We start from the raw sequence: 16,187 nt of genomic DNA, 5'->3' as shown, positions 1-16,187 counted from the left end.
TACCCTTGGAGTCGGCCACTGAGCTCCCATGGTAGGCTGCCCAGCCTTACCGCTTAAAACTGTCCCGGTCGTTCTTATCATTTTTCAGAAGATCCACATCTTAACTATTCACCTATTTTATCAGTAGGAAACAAAATCTCAATTAGGAAAGTGCCAGGGGTCAGATGGTCTTGGGCATCCTTCCACGCAACATCTAATAGGTCCCCACAGTGGGCAAGGGCTGGGGGCAAAACTAGGCGGGACGCTGCCAGGTTTATAATTTTCGGTGTGCACTGAAACACTACAAAGCATATCTTTCCTTAGTTATCCAAACGATTATAAAAATAAACTACAAATCCAATATTTGCTGTTCACGTTCCAGGGACTGTTAAAGAAGCATGACCTAGAACCAGTGTCAAGAAGGAAGCATCTCCGGTCAGCGTGCTCTCTGCTTGGCTCTGGCAAAGTGACCCATCTCTTCGTAATGAGAGATTTTACACCAGGCGGCGGCAGGGGTGGGGGGCGCGGGGGGAGGGGGTGAGGCACTGGGCAGGGGGGATGAAAGGAGGCGGCGGGGGGTGGGAAGAACAGGAAGGAACGGGGATCACTGGCACGGAGGGTCTCTGTCGCAAGCCGGGGACACGGAAGGCACATGACGCCCAAGTAAGGCTGCCTCCGGCAAGCGGGCAGGAGCAGAGGCCAAGACGCACCCCTCCACGTCCAGCAAGAACCCAGTGACCTGACACTGGATGAAGCAAGGTCCCCAAGAGACAAAACAGAGCGAGAGAAAGGCGAGAGGCTGGACAAGAGCCATGGCTAAGAGTTGAGAGGAAGTGGCAGGACAGGAGTGAGGACCTCAGGGCCGGGGCTGGACCTGCCGAGCCGAGGCTAAGGACGTGGGCCAGGTGCTGCCAGAAGCAGTTCTGGGAGGACAGGAAAACTGGGGTCAGTTTCCCCACTCAGCTGGAGTCAGCTCGGGACAAGCCTCTGGAGGGGGAGATGAAGAGCTGCAGAAAGAGCAGATGCGGAATCCAGAGGGCAGGGAGGCCACAGGAAGCCGCGGTGAGGAGGGGGCCCGAGCACCCAAAGGAAGTCTGGGTGACAGGGAGTGGGGCGTGGGGGCAGATGCCCCAGAGAAATACTGGGGGCCACTAGGCAAAGGGACTTGAGACCAATGGGAGGCACAGACTGGAGGGTCCCAAGAATAAAACCTGGAACACAGGTGTCCAGAGGGTTAGAGACACAGACGCAAACCCAGGCAGGAGAGCAAAGAGAAGACATGGATGGAAACACCCGCTACCTCCCAAGAGAGGTCGGAGAAAGCGGCCCGTCTGGACAAACGCGGCCAGGCAGAGAGAAGCCAGGGAAGAGCAGGAGCACAGACACACGTCCTTTCCGGGCCGACCCCCACAGGCCCGGAAGGCTCGGACCCCAGAATGTCAGGAGACCAGAGCCCACATGGGCTCCCCTTCACGGCCCTGCCCTGTGAGCCTCCGCGACAGCCTCCTCGGGCACCTGCTGGCCGCCTAGAGTCAGAGCCGCCTTGGGAGCAGAGAGAGAAGCCCGCAGCACACACATCAGCGTAAAGAATAATCTGGTAAGAAGTGGAGGTGTTCAATACTCACAGGAACAATAAGCCCTTGCCAAGTCAATAAATTAGCTTCATCAACCTGGATGTTACGGAAGTTTTTCATCCCACATTTGCGGATTTCTTCAAGCTCCTGTTGATTGACAAAGCATAAAGGGGTGTCAAATAGGGGAAAGCACCACACGTTAGGTCCCTCCTGACTCCCTCAAATTAAACCGAGTGCCGACACCGCCACCAAGGCCATCTCAGAGCGTGGCTGGATGCCCTGGCCTGGTTAAAAGGCCTGGAGCCGCGGTGGCCCCCTTGACCCGTACCCCAGACCAAGACAAGCACCCACCTCGGTGAACCCACAGCCCCAGTGGACGATCCCCTCCCCTATGGGCTGTCCCCACGCAGCAGGGGCACAGGCCAGGTGCTGCAGACCTGACTCCTTCCAACCCAGATCTATGAAGCGCTGCCTCCATGTAAAGGTGAATGGAACTGGGGAAGAGAAGCAAACAAACCCACAGTTTTCCACCCAACGCCGGAGTGCAGTTTCAGAAGGGCTCTCCCTCCACAGGGCACATGACTGGGGCACGACGACCCAGGCTGGGGGTGGAGGGGGGGTGGGGGAGGATGGAAACTTTCACTAAGCCTAGGTTTCCTCTGCTGCAAAAGAAGGGCATTGAGACCCAAAGATGTAGACAAGGAGGGGGAACCATGCTATGAGCAAGAGAACGCCTTGCAAACATATGAGGGGTTGTTATCATACAAATGCCACTTCATCCATAAAGCACGGCCGGCCAGGCGACAGCAGGGCCCTGTCCCGTCTCTAGCCTAGAATTGTCTATCACTTGTTTTTCAACCCTGCACTAGCCTGACACTTCCCACCGCTTCCCCGACAACTCGAGTGACCATCCAACAGGCGTTACGGCCCAAGCCACCCACTGCACACCCACCCGCCCACCCGGGTCCCCCATGCTCCTCCATCCTCAGAGCCTAGAGTGAGGCGCTCCCCCACCACACCCCGACCCGGCTCTCGTCCACGACACAACAGCATCCTCCGCATCTCCTGGATGCCTCTCTCTGCGACCCCACAGCACCACCCGGCCCAGCCCTGCCTCCTCCACGGGGCCCACAGGATGGCGTCCCACAGCCCGGGCTTCCTCCTCGCTGGTCCGGCCCACGCAGCCCTCTAGAACCAGGAAGCCCCTTCATGTTTGGTGCCGTGGCGCAGGATGGCACGGAGGCTCTGAACCAGCCCCCCCATCCTCTGCGCCCCACATTCCCATCAAACGGCTAGTGTACAAGGCACCTTGGGGGATACGAGATAAGGAAGGAGAGTCCCGAGAAAGGGGGCTGAGCCGATGTTACAGGTGTGCCTGGCACGGGGCAGGATGAGGAGGACAGCACGTCAAGTGACCGCACAGAGGAGACAGGTGGGACACGCTGCTGCTTGGTGGCAGGGGCCAGGCTGAGTCTCTTCCCACAGGGAAGACTGCTGCTTGCCAGCCCTAGCTGCCCACCACAATCGTCGGCCTGGGCCCCAGGCCCAGAAACTCTGGTCTAGCAGGTGTAGGGTGGAGAGAAATGGGGATTTTTAGCAAGCTGCACAGTGAGAGGATGAGTTCCATTTCTAAACAATGCTCAGCTTCCATGAGGAAGATGCTAGTGGCCATGGCCCCAGCAGTGGGGGAAGGGGTGGCCTGGCCCCTCTTCCTGAGCCCGCAGGACGGGAAGCATGGAAGCTGAGAGACCACCTGACCTGCCAGCTGTCAGCTAGTCCTCCTACTAATAATGCCCAGGGCTCATCAGAAAGGCTCCCCTGGGGATTATGAAGCCTGGGCAGATTCAGGAAGGGGAAGAAACAAATCTCACACCCACACTCCCACTCTGGTCCACTCCCCAAACAAAACGTAAGCTCCAAAAGAGGAGGTGCACAGCAGGGGTCAGGAAGCCCAGGAGCCCATGGTCACACGCAAATACAGTATCTGCTTAGTGATCAGGTGAGTGATCAGATGGGAAGCAGGGGATTGGAGAGGGGCGAGGCTCTGGGGTAAACAGGGCTATCTATGTGCTGTGACCTTCCGGGCCTTGGCTCAAAGCACTAGAGTAAGATTCTTGTCTAGAAAACAGAAGAGACCACGTCCCGTAGCGCTGAGTCCTACCAAGCTAAAAAATGTTTAAACCAAATACAGACAGGAAAAAATTCCAAATAGAATTGTGAAATTAGACAGTCAAAAAAGAAGAAACAGGGACTTCCCTGGTGGTCCAGTGGTTAAGACTCCATGCTACCACTGCAGGGGGCACGGGTTCAATCCCTGGTCGGGAAGATCCTGCATCCCGCATGCTGTGCAACAAGGCCAAAAAATTAAAAAAAAAAAAAAAAAAAATAAGAAAGAAGAAACAACAGAGAATAGATTCAATATTCATAGGACAAAATAAATTTTAAAATAATCTATAAATATACTTTACAGCTTCAGAAATCCACACACTAACAACACGAGGTACGGGTAATAAACACAAGAAAGTACATTTCAAAGGAAATTACAAAAACGTGGCAGGTAGGACTGTCCACCGTAACACGGCAGTGAGAAACAACCTTGCTCAAGAAACAGGGAGGAGGAGTGGGCGTGTTGGCAGGGGTGCAGGGCGGGCAACTATCATGCTCTGATATCAAGAGACACAGGAAGAAAGACGGGAGCCGCTCGGTGTGAGGAGGACAGCACCCCTGCCCCCCACCCTGCCCACCCGACCCGCAGGAGAAGACGGTGATACTGTGACAGCAGAGCTAGGAGGCTTGGGAAACCCAGAGCACGGTTACCGGGTAAGCTCAAGTCACCTCGCTGTCAAGTGACGCTCAGCAAAGATGACGAGGCAGGCGCCTTTGCACAGTTCTAACCAACAAGAAGTGGGTATAAGGCAGAAGTAAGAGAAACCAAGACAAACAAGCCGGCCATCCGGTCCTGTCATCTCCAGGGAATGCCAGGCAGCCCCTGGGAGTTTCTCAACAGGGTGGCACTAAGCCCTGCCCACTAGATGCCAGGCCTGTGACACTGCTCCGCCCAGCTTCCCAACGCCCTCCAGAGCCGAGCTGCTGAGAACCACTGACACTCTTGGGGGCCGGGACGCTGAAAGTCCTGAGTTGCACAAGACAGTCCCGCAGACATGAACCGTTCAGCCCGAAATGCCAATCACGCCTCCACCGAGAACAAGCTGAAGACCGACTCAAGTCATTCAGAGAAGAGACGGGGGTTTCCCTGGTGGCACAGCGGTTAAGAATCCGCCTGCCAATGCAGGGGGCACGGGTTCGAACCCTGATCTGGGAAGATCCCACATGCCGCGGAGCAACTAAGCCTGTGCGCCACAACTACTGAGTCTGCGCTCTAGAGCCCACGAGCCACAACTACTGAAGCCCACGCGCCTAGAGCCTGTGCTCTGCGACAAGAGAAGCCACCACAATGAGAAGCCCGCGGACCACAACCAAGAGAAAGCCCACGTGCAGCAACAAAGACCCAATGCAGCCAAAAATAAATAAATTAAATAAATTTATAGAAAAAAGAAAATAGACGGGTTCATCTGAAGGCCTGACAAACCCTCCAGTGTGACTGCAGCCTGTAACTGAAGATGAAGAATGGGGGAAGGAATGGCAAGGAGGCCACATCGATTCAGAGTTGGAACGTCTGACGGATGGTGGGAGAAAGAGGGGCCCAGCTCCAGAACAGAGTTGGGAAGACCAAAGCCAAGAACCACAGGGACTGACAAAACATGCCCCACAAAACTCTGTGACAGTTCTGCGAGAGCAGTCGGGTCAGCTGCTTCAGGTGGATGGGATGATGCTGACAGGCCGAGAGAGACACCAGGGAAGGAGAACCAGACACTCACATGTCCCCCTCCTGGTGGGGAGCGGGCTTCCTGGGCAGGGTGAGTGGCGAGGGAGAGAGAGGGCTGCACTCCTCAAAGCCCAGAGGGGGACCTCAGCACGTCGCCGACACTCCAGGCCAAAGCGTGGCATCGGGCACAAGCGACCACTGCCCGACAGCCCCGCGGGCACCAGCAGGGGACACGGCCCGGCCCCAGCAGGAGACTCGCTGGTCCCTGAGCAGAGACGGGGAGCAGGACACATTATACACAGCACACCCTCATCTCACAATGCAGTGTACACATCTGAGCTGGGGAAGAATTAAAGTCTCTGTTTCTTTCCTTCTTTGATATTCGACTGTTTACAATCTCCCTGGGTAATCCTCACACACTGAGAAGCCCTCAGGGGCCAGTGGTTCCTAATCAGTGTGAGGCCATGGTCCTCTTTAAGAAATCCAGACATACTATGTGTAAAACAGGTAACAAACAAAGACCTATTGTATAACACAGGGAACTATACTCAGTATTTTATAAAAACCTATAAGAGAAAAGAATCTGGAAAAGAACATATATATATGTGTATGTATAACTGCATCACTGTGCCGTACACCTGAAACACAAAACGGTAAATCAACCATACTTCAACAACAAAAAAGAAAAATGAAAAATGAAATCCAGACAGACATACAGAGGAAAAATCAGCTGTCTGAGTCACGGCCGCTTCAGATGTCAAATCAATGCTATGGACGGCAAGTGTCAAGGTAGGGGACGCTGGTACAGTTTTAAAAAAAGGCATACTTAACATCATGGTGTAATTTCCTATTTGCTAAATGGAAAAAAGCACAATGAGCCCCTAAAGAACTACAGAAAGTAGAGCTGAAGGTCTTCCTGGCTGTTGAAGCTGGGTTAAGAGAGCGGAGCTGCTCTGGGGACCTGCGGGGGTGTGGGGGAGGCCTACAGCAGAGGCCAACAGCTTCACGGGAGAGGCTGACACCAGCCCTGAGGGAGGGGGAGGATGGACCCTGGGGCGGAGAAGAGAATAGGTGTCCCCGTGGGAGATGCAAGCAGAGCAGTAGAAGGAAGGAACCCCTGGGTGGTTAGGGAAGCAACAGGAACAGAGCTTGGCTGGAAAGGCTACTAATTCTGGCGACTCGGCCAGGGTGTGGGTCCCAGGCGCAGGGGGGAGTGAGGGGAGCCTGACTCCCGTGGACCCACAGACTGAGAACCTCCAGAGAGCACCAGGCACCTGGGCCAGGGGTCCCAGGCCACAGTGAGGGGCACCCCTCCTTGAGAACAACCCAGCCTTCCAGCAAAGAAGAGACCAAGTCCCTGACTAACTCAGTGTCACTTCCACATCTGCAAACAAGCTCCTACCAGAGCAAAGGCCTCCCACCGGGCCAGGCACACAGAAGCAAGGCGAGGAGTCCCTCTGACAGCAACAAGTCTGCGCCGACAGAAACCCGGAAACCGGTCTGAACTTTTCTTAGAAGGTGCATGCTGTCTGTGACTTATATTGCTTATTCTACTGTTGAACCTTCTCTGCTGAACCTTCCTATGGGCGATAAAAGCAGAATATTTCAATCCCCAACCATTCTCTTCAACATTTATTTTATATATAATACACAGAAACAATATTTTGATTTGGTAGGTGGTTGCTTCAACAAATCATCAGTGGACCAGGAAGAGCAGAGGACTCTGGAGTCAGACAGGCCCAGGCTCAACCCAGCCCCACCCTTCACACCACCTGAAGCTCGAGTCTAGGAGTCTAGTCTTACGGTAGGAAGCTTACTCCACAGGGCCCTGCTGAGAATTACAAGAAATACTGGATGGTGCTGAAGCTGGCAGGAGGTACTCAATTAGGGTTCGGTTCATTCCCCTCCACAACTGTGTCACCACACTTCTTAAAATCTAAGAGTGTCAGGGCACCAACGTACATACTCCATCTGTTCTATATAACAGGACATACACATGATATGACATTGGTGTTGACAGCCTATGACCAGAGCTCACGGGGCCTTAAATTAGAAATAAAGATGTTTACAGTTGTTAGCACAAAGCTTTCAGAAATGACTTGATCCAATTAAAAAGACAAAGAAGCATAAGACAGGGGCCTGCCAATGGCGCATCACACTCCCCTCCACAGGGCATTGTCACCTTCAAAATCCCAACAAAACAGAACAGGAGGAGGCATGCTAGGGAAGATGCGGGCCTTTGTGCAAGAGGCGCACACCCCACGTAGCCACGTGAACAGCAGGAGCCAGACCCCGAGTGAGAAGCAGAGACCAGAGCCTCACGATGCCCCTGAGGGGGGCCAGGCCGACCCCGTCAGCTTTATGTGACAGGAGGGAAGGCTGGAGAGAGGCTGAGAAGGGCCCAGTCACAGACAGACCTTGGACAGGCTAGGGCCAGGACTAGAGCCCGAGCCAGAGCCATTGTTCCGTGTCCAGCCACAGAACGGTGGGCAAGGGGGGCGGGGGCTCCCATTCCCTGGTCAGGATCCTGGGGGCTGGCGGCCCTGGAACTGCACTTTCCCAGACTCTCGATGACAAAAGGACGAACACACGCAGCCTTCACCTGAGTCCTCCATTTACGGCGAGTCACCCCGCGACTGTTTCTTCTGTGCCAGGAACACTTCTAGGCTCTCCCATCCAGGCAAAATGAAACCCAGCAGGTAGAGCCCAACGTTCAAGGGAAAGTACGAGATCCCTGTCAAATACCAGCCACGCAACTGGTGGGACGTTAATAATTTGAAAGAGCTACTTCCTGCTTGTGGGACTGTATCAAAGTGACTAATTTTGACAGAAATGCACTTTCCAAGCTTGCACAAAGGAACCAGTGGCAATGACGCTCAATTATGACCTTAATGTAATTCAGTACACTGTAAATCTAAACATAAGGCTTCAAAGCTCCAGGACATGAGTCTCTTATTTCAGTGACTGCTCAGCCAAGGGGCCCCCACCACCACATCTCCACAGCGAGCCAGTGGCGTGCCAGCTATGTCACACTCAGTTACTGCCACGATGGACACACTCAGCGATGGTCCTCACTCTATGAGGGAGTGTCACTGTCCCTTTGGAGTAATCAGGACACTGAGGCTCAGGGTGAGGACACAGATGAGCCCGCGGCAGAGATGAGGATCTGAACCAGGTCTTGGAGAACTCAGCCACAGCATGCTGCTCCAGGGAGCAGGCCGCCCACGCACAGTCATGCTAACAGGACACGGCTGCAGGGGACACTCAGCGCTGCCCACACGCTCTGGCCCACTCTGCACGGTGGCCTCATTCCGGGATGCGCGTGTGCCTCCAACTGAACGGGGGTGGGCCTGGCACTCTGACCTGCATCACACACTCTGGAGTTCAGTACCCCGGGATGGGGACGGGGACAGTCAGGTGGACCACGCAGCGGATCCACCTGTAAAGTGGCTTTCCTGTGCTGAGTTTCCCAATGATTGGCACGTGGGGTGGGCGGGGGGTGGGGGCGCACTCATTTACAGACCATCTCAGGAAGGGCTCAGGGGCCATCTGACTTCGGAGCTACAGCCACTGCCCAGCCCGCTCAGACAGGGAGCACCAGCAGAAGCACTGGACCTGATGCCAGTCCCTGCTTTGGCTGCACGTGTCCACTGGGCCAGGGGCTGTCCGGCACACTTCACCCCTTTGCTGAACTCGCTAGTGAGAAGCAGAAACAAAATCTGGCAAGATAAGGAGTACGGAAAACTCCAACTGATACAGGCCTGGAACTGTTCAAAACAGCACAAACCCCACCACCACCTAACCTGAGACGAACTCTACTCTCCATCCCGTCCCTTCTTACAAGCCCAAGGCAGCCGTGTGAAAAGCAGGAGAGAAACCCTGAGAGCAGGGAGCACCTGGCTGGCCCCACCCGTGGGTGGTGGCCGTGCCTCAGCCTCCCGCCTGCCAGGGCCCTGCAGCTCTGGACGCTAGAGACTGCGGCCAGGGCCTGGAGGAGCTGGAGCAGGAGACCAAAGGCACAGCGTCCTTGACGGGACCGTCAGCCCAGCTCAGCAGCCTCATTGGCCCACACACTCAGCACAGGAAAACACACGGGTGAGATTCTGAGACACTGATTTTGAATTCAAGAGCTGTGTCATTTTGCTGGAAAAAGTAAACATCTTTAAACAAAGACACGTTCGCACAGCTGTCTCAGGAAACCTCTCACTAACCCTAAGGAACAGGTGACTTCAAGAGGCGGGAGGGCGTGTGGAGAGGGGGGCTTCCTGTCCTCTCTGCCCCAACCCACGACCCCCGAGGGCAGCACCATCTCCTCCAATCCCTCCCTCCCTCCCTCCCACCAGGCCACTCTCCTGGCTCCCGTGCTAACACCCACACTTAGTACATGCCAGGAGCTCTTCTGAGTGCTTGATATGTAGTAACTCAGTCTTCACACAGATGACATGACTAATGCACAGAGAGGTTAAGCAACTTGCCTGGGTTCACTCAACCAAGACGCGGCGGGTCAGGACACACGCTCCAGCACCTGAGCTCTTAATCGCTCTGCAGTATTCCACTCTCAATAGCTCTGCCCTGAATGGAAGACCCTTCCCTCCCCCTTTCTCCCGGGCGAGGGTGAGACTCACCCAAGCCCTCGAGAACACACAGGATGAGTCCGGACAGGAGACACATGCCAGCAGAGCCCTCACCAGCGAGTGGCCGCTTCTGGACGCCACACCTGGGGCTCCATTGGATCCTCAACTGAAAGCCACAGCGTCTCTCTGCCACCTGTCCTGAAACCCACCCGCGCTGGCCTCGTGAGGCCCCTCGTGGAGAGGCAGCTCTGCCAGCGGCCGAGCCGAGGGAGGGAGGGCGGGCTTGTCCTGGAGGGCCAGGCGCGGTGGGCACGCTGAGGAGGGTAAAACCAGGTCAGTTCCCAGTGCTTCTGGAAAGCGCCACAGGGGTGGCCTCCCTAAAATTCAAGAAGGGGACCGAGCAAGGTCAGAAGCACATGGCCAGGGGTTACTACATCTGTTCTGAAGGATGAAAGCTTCTCACCCTCACCAGCTGCCCGGTCAGCTACTAAAGCCCTGCTCAGAGTGAAGGGCCAGACCAAGTTCGGCCTCCTCCCGCCAGAGGGGCTTACCCGCCCCTCCTCACTCCTCAGCTGGCAGGCGTCCAGCACACACGGGCAGCCCAGGACTTTTGTTCTAGGCTGGGCCGTTCTTCTCCCTCCTTCAGCTCCTTGAGGGCACAGCCCAGAGGAGACCCCCCATGGAGCTGAGTCAAGGAGTCGCCCTGGTGCAGAGACGAGTCGGGTTGCCACCAGAGACCGGGGAGTGCAGAGCTCACGGGCCCAGGGGATCCCAGGGCAAGCGGGGGAGATGAGACTGACGAGCCCAACCCCAGACAGGACACGCTGAGGAGTGCGGGTCCTGCCCTACCGAACCTGGATCTGGTTTCTGGGGGCAAGGCCTGGGCGTGAGCACTTCTCTGCAATGCACTGCCGCTTAGGGGTGACATGGGAGTGAGGAGCTGACTGGGGACAAGCACAAAGAACCCACTGAGCGATCCCAGGCAGGTGTCCACCACAACAGGGACGGCCTGCATGAAGGGCATGGCAGCGGAGACGCAGAAATGACAGGCGGAGAAGGGAGATAAAGGCCTAGTTCAGCAGAATCTGGCAAGTGGCTCAATGTGGAAGGAAGGGGCGAGGCAGGTTCCCTCAGGTTCTTCCTTGGTGATGGAATAGACAAGTGGCCCATTAACTAAGGGAGGCAAGACAGACGTGGGGGCACAGGCGGGGCTCAGACCCGGAGGCCTGCAGGTCCTGCGCCATTCAAAGGAAACTCCTGAGGAGGGGCGGGGGGGTGGGGTGTGGGGGACGACCAGAGTCCAGGCCTAGGAGGGATGGCTTTGTGGTTCTAACTAAGCTTTAATTCCCATTTAATTGCATCAAAGAATAGAGAAGTTATCTCTTGAACATTTAGTGATACTTTCCAAGAGTGAGAATACTTTCAAGTGACCTGATGTAATAAAACACTAAATCAACAGCCTCTTAACTTAGAGTTGTAGCAAAATCAGAATAGGTCTAAGTACCCTGAGACAAGTGTTTTTGTCCTCGTGTACACCTCAAGAAAAGGTTCCAATATTGCAATAATGAGCATACTCTCTTTCCCAGGGCCTGTCCCAATTATCTCTTAAGAGAGAAACATTTGCAAAGAATATCATTAAGGGAGGCTAAAATAGTCCCAACTCACTGCCATGCATGAATTTAGGGTAAAAAATGCTGTGCTTTCCTCAAGTCCCAAAAACCCAGTGGATTCAGAACACTGACACCATCTGTAAAACTCCCCTCACACACGACACACCCACCAGACACACTCACCGTTCCTTGTGTTCATTACCCAACCTCAGGGAGTACTACACCTGCACTCAAGAGCAAACTAGTTCACTGCTTAGTACAATGAATTCCAAGGAATGAACTGTTATTTAGCAACTCCTCCTACTCATTCACATGTGATTATGGGCTGAAAGTACACCAATATGGAGCTCTGAGTGAGCAGTATTTAAATAGCATTAACAGGTTGCTACAAATCTCAATTCCTTATCTCAAGAGTTATGCCATAACTAATAAAACGTCACTCCTCTTTTAAATCTACAAATTTCCCCACGGAGAAAAGCCCTTCTGGGAAGATACCCAGCTGGAGAGCCCTTCCAGGAGATGTGTGCAATTGAGAGGCTAAAAAGAAATGAACAGACTGCAATCAATTTCCCTCAGCCACACCTACAGGTTTCACTTTTGTAGCTATTTCCCCTCCTGACTGAAGCAATGGTTACAATCTGGTGGTTGCCATCAATGCTGAATTAGCTGCTTGCAAATTAAAATGTATTTAATGTTTTATTAACATTGTAATTCCTAAAAAGTGTTCTGAAAAAGGCTAATCCTTTTGGCAATTGCTTTTTAAATTAAAGACTTTATCATATTCACTTTGCCTAAAATAACTTCTCAGCCTGATATATGCAAATCACTCTACTTTTAATAATGTATTTTACACTATCTGCAGATAGTCCATTGTTACAAAGAAATCTTTGACTCCAAGTGTCTCAGAAAATGGTTTTTGAGGAAATTTCCAGTTCTTTAAGATGCAATCCATTTGATTATTCAACATGTTTACTTTTCACCACTGAAAATCCCTTTTATTATCCAGCCCATGTACTGATCAACCTGATTCAATAAATTTTTTTTTAAATTAACCAGGCCTAAACACTGACTCTCAGAGCCAATGATTACCATCTTGTATCGAGCATCCCCTACTAAACTGAAAGAATCTCCAGCCAAGAGTCAGGAATCAACATACTCCTCCCTGCATCCTTGGAATAAGAAAGGAGGCCATGTGACAAGGGGCGTGGAACTTGGGATATGGAGCCAGGGAGATGTAGCATCTCATCTCTCCCCAGGATGGTCCGCTAAGCCTCACAACCTTCTGGTTGGTAAAATAAAGATGACAACACACTACCTTTAAGAATTATTGAAAACATAAAAAAAACTTACGTAAACGATCTAGCACTTAACAAGTACTCAGTTAATGTTACATATTTTTTCCTAAGCTCTAATTTTTTTGAAACACAAAAATAATTGAAAAACCATAGTAACTCCCCTCTCAGACCCCTGGGAGCCTGGGAGCCCCAAACTGGGTCAACTGGCCTAGACTAAGGGACACCAGGATGAATTAGGTCAAGATCCCTGCCCTTGAGGAACTCAGACCCTGGTAGGAAAGGCAAGTCTAACACAAATCCGATTGTGACAAGTGCTCATAAAGAAAGTGCTGTGGTCACACAAAGGCGGAAACAACTCATTCTGATGGGGGAGGCGAGGCCTCAGAGTAGCTGGCCTCGGAGTTGAACCCAGGACTTCCCTGGAAGGGGATGAAAGGCGAGGGGAAGGCAGCTTTTCTCAGGGAGAGCAAACAGCGTGTGCAAAGGCCACCTAAGGGCCAGGGGCTCTCGGGTCAGACAGAACTAGTCACATCACAGCTCACTTTCTCCCTAGCTAGAAAACTGGGGCAAGCCAGCGATTCTCCCTGCATTCCATTTTCTCACCTACAAAATGGGAATAATAGGGTCTACTTCACAGGGAGGATTACACACCATCATGAACATGAAGTACGGAGCTGCACAAAGTCAAGGCTAAGGAAAATGGCAGTTACGGTGATTAGGTGCAAGAGTGAGAGTGAACCAAGGAGCAGGAGGTGTGGTTGAACAGATTACTTTCCAGCAGCCTAAGGGTGTTGCTGCCAGGAAGTTAGGATTAACTTCCGAGGACAATAAAATCACGGAGGTTAGGACAGGCGCATGAAAGGATTAAATATCTGCTTTAGAAAAAGAACTGTGGTGGCCAAGAAGGCGAGTCAGAGAAGGAGAGAACTCAGAAAGGCACCTGAGAGGTGAGGGTATGGATTCAAGTAATCTCGGTAAGGTTAGAGAAGAAATCAGGAACTCAAGAAACCTTTAAAGTAAAATCCGAAAGGCATCAAGGATGACTGCCTCTGGGAAGTAGAGTAGGGAAATAAATGAATAACAGTCTTCCCCTCCGGACGACTGTGTGGACGGTGGTGTCACTGACAGAGAAGCGAGAAGTCTGGACTCTGCTGACTCTTCTTTTGTGCCCACTTCCAATCGTCTTATGAAGTTCAAAGTCGTGTCTAGTTCTTAGGGAACAAAAGAAAGGAAACGTTCCCAGGGAGGGAGGGCCCGGAGGCTGGGACTCCAAACTCAACATCTGGCTCTCCGGAGCACTGCTCTGCCCAGGAGGAACCCCAGCCCTTTATCTCCCCCCAGGAAGCCAGCTCCTGGGCCCTTTTGATTTTCGGCCCGGTGCAGCCCGGCAGCACCACCGGCAGGGCGGCCGACTCGCAAACCTAGGCGAGATCGGCTCCGGGGGACGCCGGCAAACACACTCGAGAAAGGACTGGGCCCGGGTGGCATCTGTGCTCCTCACCCGGGGAGCCAGCGAGCAAGAATGCACCCCGCCGCGTTCAAGATACAAAGTACCAAGTTATTTTTATAAACTTTGGTCGGTTTTGACTCCCACCCCCACCCCCAAAATGGCACTTTGCTCCAGCAGGGCCCGGAGCGCGGATGACGAGGACCGGGCAGGAGGCCCGCGCCGCGGCCGGCCGCCCCCCGCCCTCCCGCTCCCCTGCAGCCCGGGGCCGAACTTGCCGCTGTGTGACTCTGCAGTCGCAGCGACAGTGTGCCGGCAGTCGCAGCGACAGTCTGCCGGCCCCCGCGCACCCCGATCGCCCGCGGCAGCCCGGCCTAACTTTCGCCCGCCGGCCCCCGCCCCGAGCCCCCCGCCCGCCCGCCCGGCCCGGCGGCTTCCAGCCCGGTGTGCTATGGCCCAGGGCGGGGCAGCTCCGCGGCGCGGGCTCTGCGCTCGGGCCTCCCGCGGGCGCCCGATGGGCCCCCCGCTGCCTCCGCCGCCGTGCGGAGGGAGCCCGCGGACCGGGCGGGGCAGCCGGACGGACGACGAAGGGCCGGGGCGGCGCGGCCTGGCGCTCCCTCCTGGGCTGCGGCCTAGCGGCCACCTTAGTCCCCTCATCGCACGGCCCTGGGCGGCGGCACCACGCGGGGCAGGGGGCGGCGGCGCCCCGAGGGGTCCGGGCGGCCGCGCGGCCCCGGCCGCCGCCGCTCCCCGGCCGCCCGCCGGCGCCGGAGAATGGTCTTTACCTTCATCAGCCTCCTGCTGGCCGCCATCTTGGCTCTGGTGCTGCTGCTGGCCCAGAATGCATCGCGGCGGCCGGCGCCGGAGCCCCCGCACTTCCTGGAGCGGGGGAGGGGCGGCGGCGCGGGCGGGCGAGGCGCCTACTGTGTGCGGGCGCGGTGTGGGTACGGCGCCGGGGCGCAGGGACCGGCGGGGACCCTGCCTTTGCGGGGCGCCCAGTGCGGTGGCACTGGGAAACAGGGCCTGGCACATAGTAGGTGCACAGTGATACTGGCCGCGGGAGATGGGTGAAGGGGCAGGATTATTTCAGGCACCAATCAGCGCCGAGGTGATGGGAAAGTGACTGTGGGAACCTGCTTTTCTCATGGGCGGGGGCGGGGGTCAGGGAGCCTCACTGAGGAAATAGTGTAATTATAGCTAACACTCACCACAAACAGCCCCATTTCGCAGGAAACAGAAGCATAGTGGAGGCCAAGGGTTTGCCCAAGGTCATGCAACCCACAAGGAGCAGAGCCTGATTCTGTTCCAGACGGGGCTGCTGGCTCCACAGCCACCACCGGGACCTGAAGTGTGGGGAGGAGCAGCTCTGAGGACGGAAGGGCAAGCCCATGGTCAGATGCATGCGTGTAAGGAGAAGACTGGTTGGAGAATGGAGGATGAGGTAGGTAGGGGGTAAGAAGGGGAGCAGGGCCATGTACAAGCTGTTTGTGGCCATCCAGGCAAAGAGGTGATGGTGGTTTGGACCTCGGTGGCAGTGCAGGCAAAGTGGAGGGTGCAGCTTCAGATCATTCAGGCCTTGTGAAGGAGTTTTTCTCCATTCTAAGAGCAGTTGGTTTCCCACTAGAAGACAGAGGAAAAGAGCACTGGAGATGGATAGCCTGGAATAGAGCCGGCCTCCCACCCAGAGACCTGAGAGCCCAGGCTTAACACGGGGAGAGAGTGGGGGAGAAACTAGATGATAAGCCTCATGCAATGAGGACCCTGCCTGTCCTTTATCTCCCCCCAGGGCTGTCACACAGTGGGTGCTCCTAAACATTTGGCAAATGTGGGACTTCCCTGGTGGTCCAGTGGTTAAGACTCCCCGTTTCCACTGCAGGGGGCG

The 16,187-nt window shown here is 54.7% G+C and overlaps 1 protein-coding gene across 4 annotated transcripts in view; it reads right to left on the bottom strand.

Moving 5' to 3' along the window:
* The window catches only part of UBE2L3 (ubiquitin conjugating enzyme E2 L3), a 44,287-nt gene extending 29,046 nt beyond the window's left edge, over positions 1-15,241 (bottom strand). The window contains exons 1-2 of one of the 4 annotated variants that reach the window (XM_082353942.1): positions 15,091-15,241; positions 1,605-1,700 (exon numbers count right to left, since the gene is read on the bottom strand). In XM_082353942.1, coding sequence (XP_082210068.1) covers positions 1,605-1,700; positions 15,091-15,117 — 123 coding nt within the window. In that variant the 5' untranslated portion in view covers positions 15,118-15,241. Of the gene's footprint in view, positions 1-1,604; positions 1,701-6,781; positions 6,954-13,867; positions 13,892-15,090 lie in introns of those variants that run through there. The other 3 variants (XM_082353944.1, XM_082353943.1, XM_082353945.1) reach the window with 3 other exon arrangements.
* Between the last annotated feature and the right edge of the window lie 946 nt (positions 15,242-16,187).

Source organism: Balaenoptera borealis (genome assembly GCF_965194805.1).
Source record: "Balaenoptera borealis genome assembly, chromosome: 14".
NCBI classification, from domain to species: Eukaryota; Metazoa; Chordata; class Mammalia; order Artiodactyla; family Balaenopteridae; genus Balaenoptera; species Balaenoptera borealis.
Note: the sequence above shows the minus strand (reverse complement) of the source record. Positions and strands in the feature narration are given on the sequence as shown.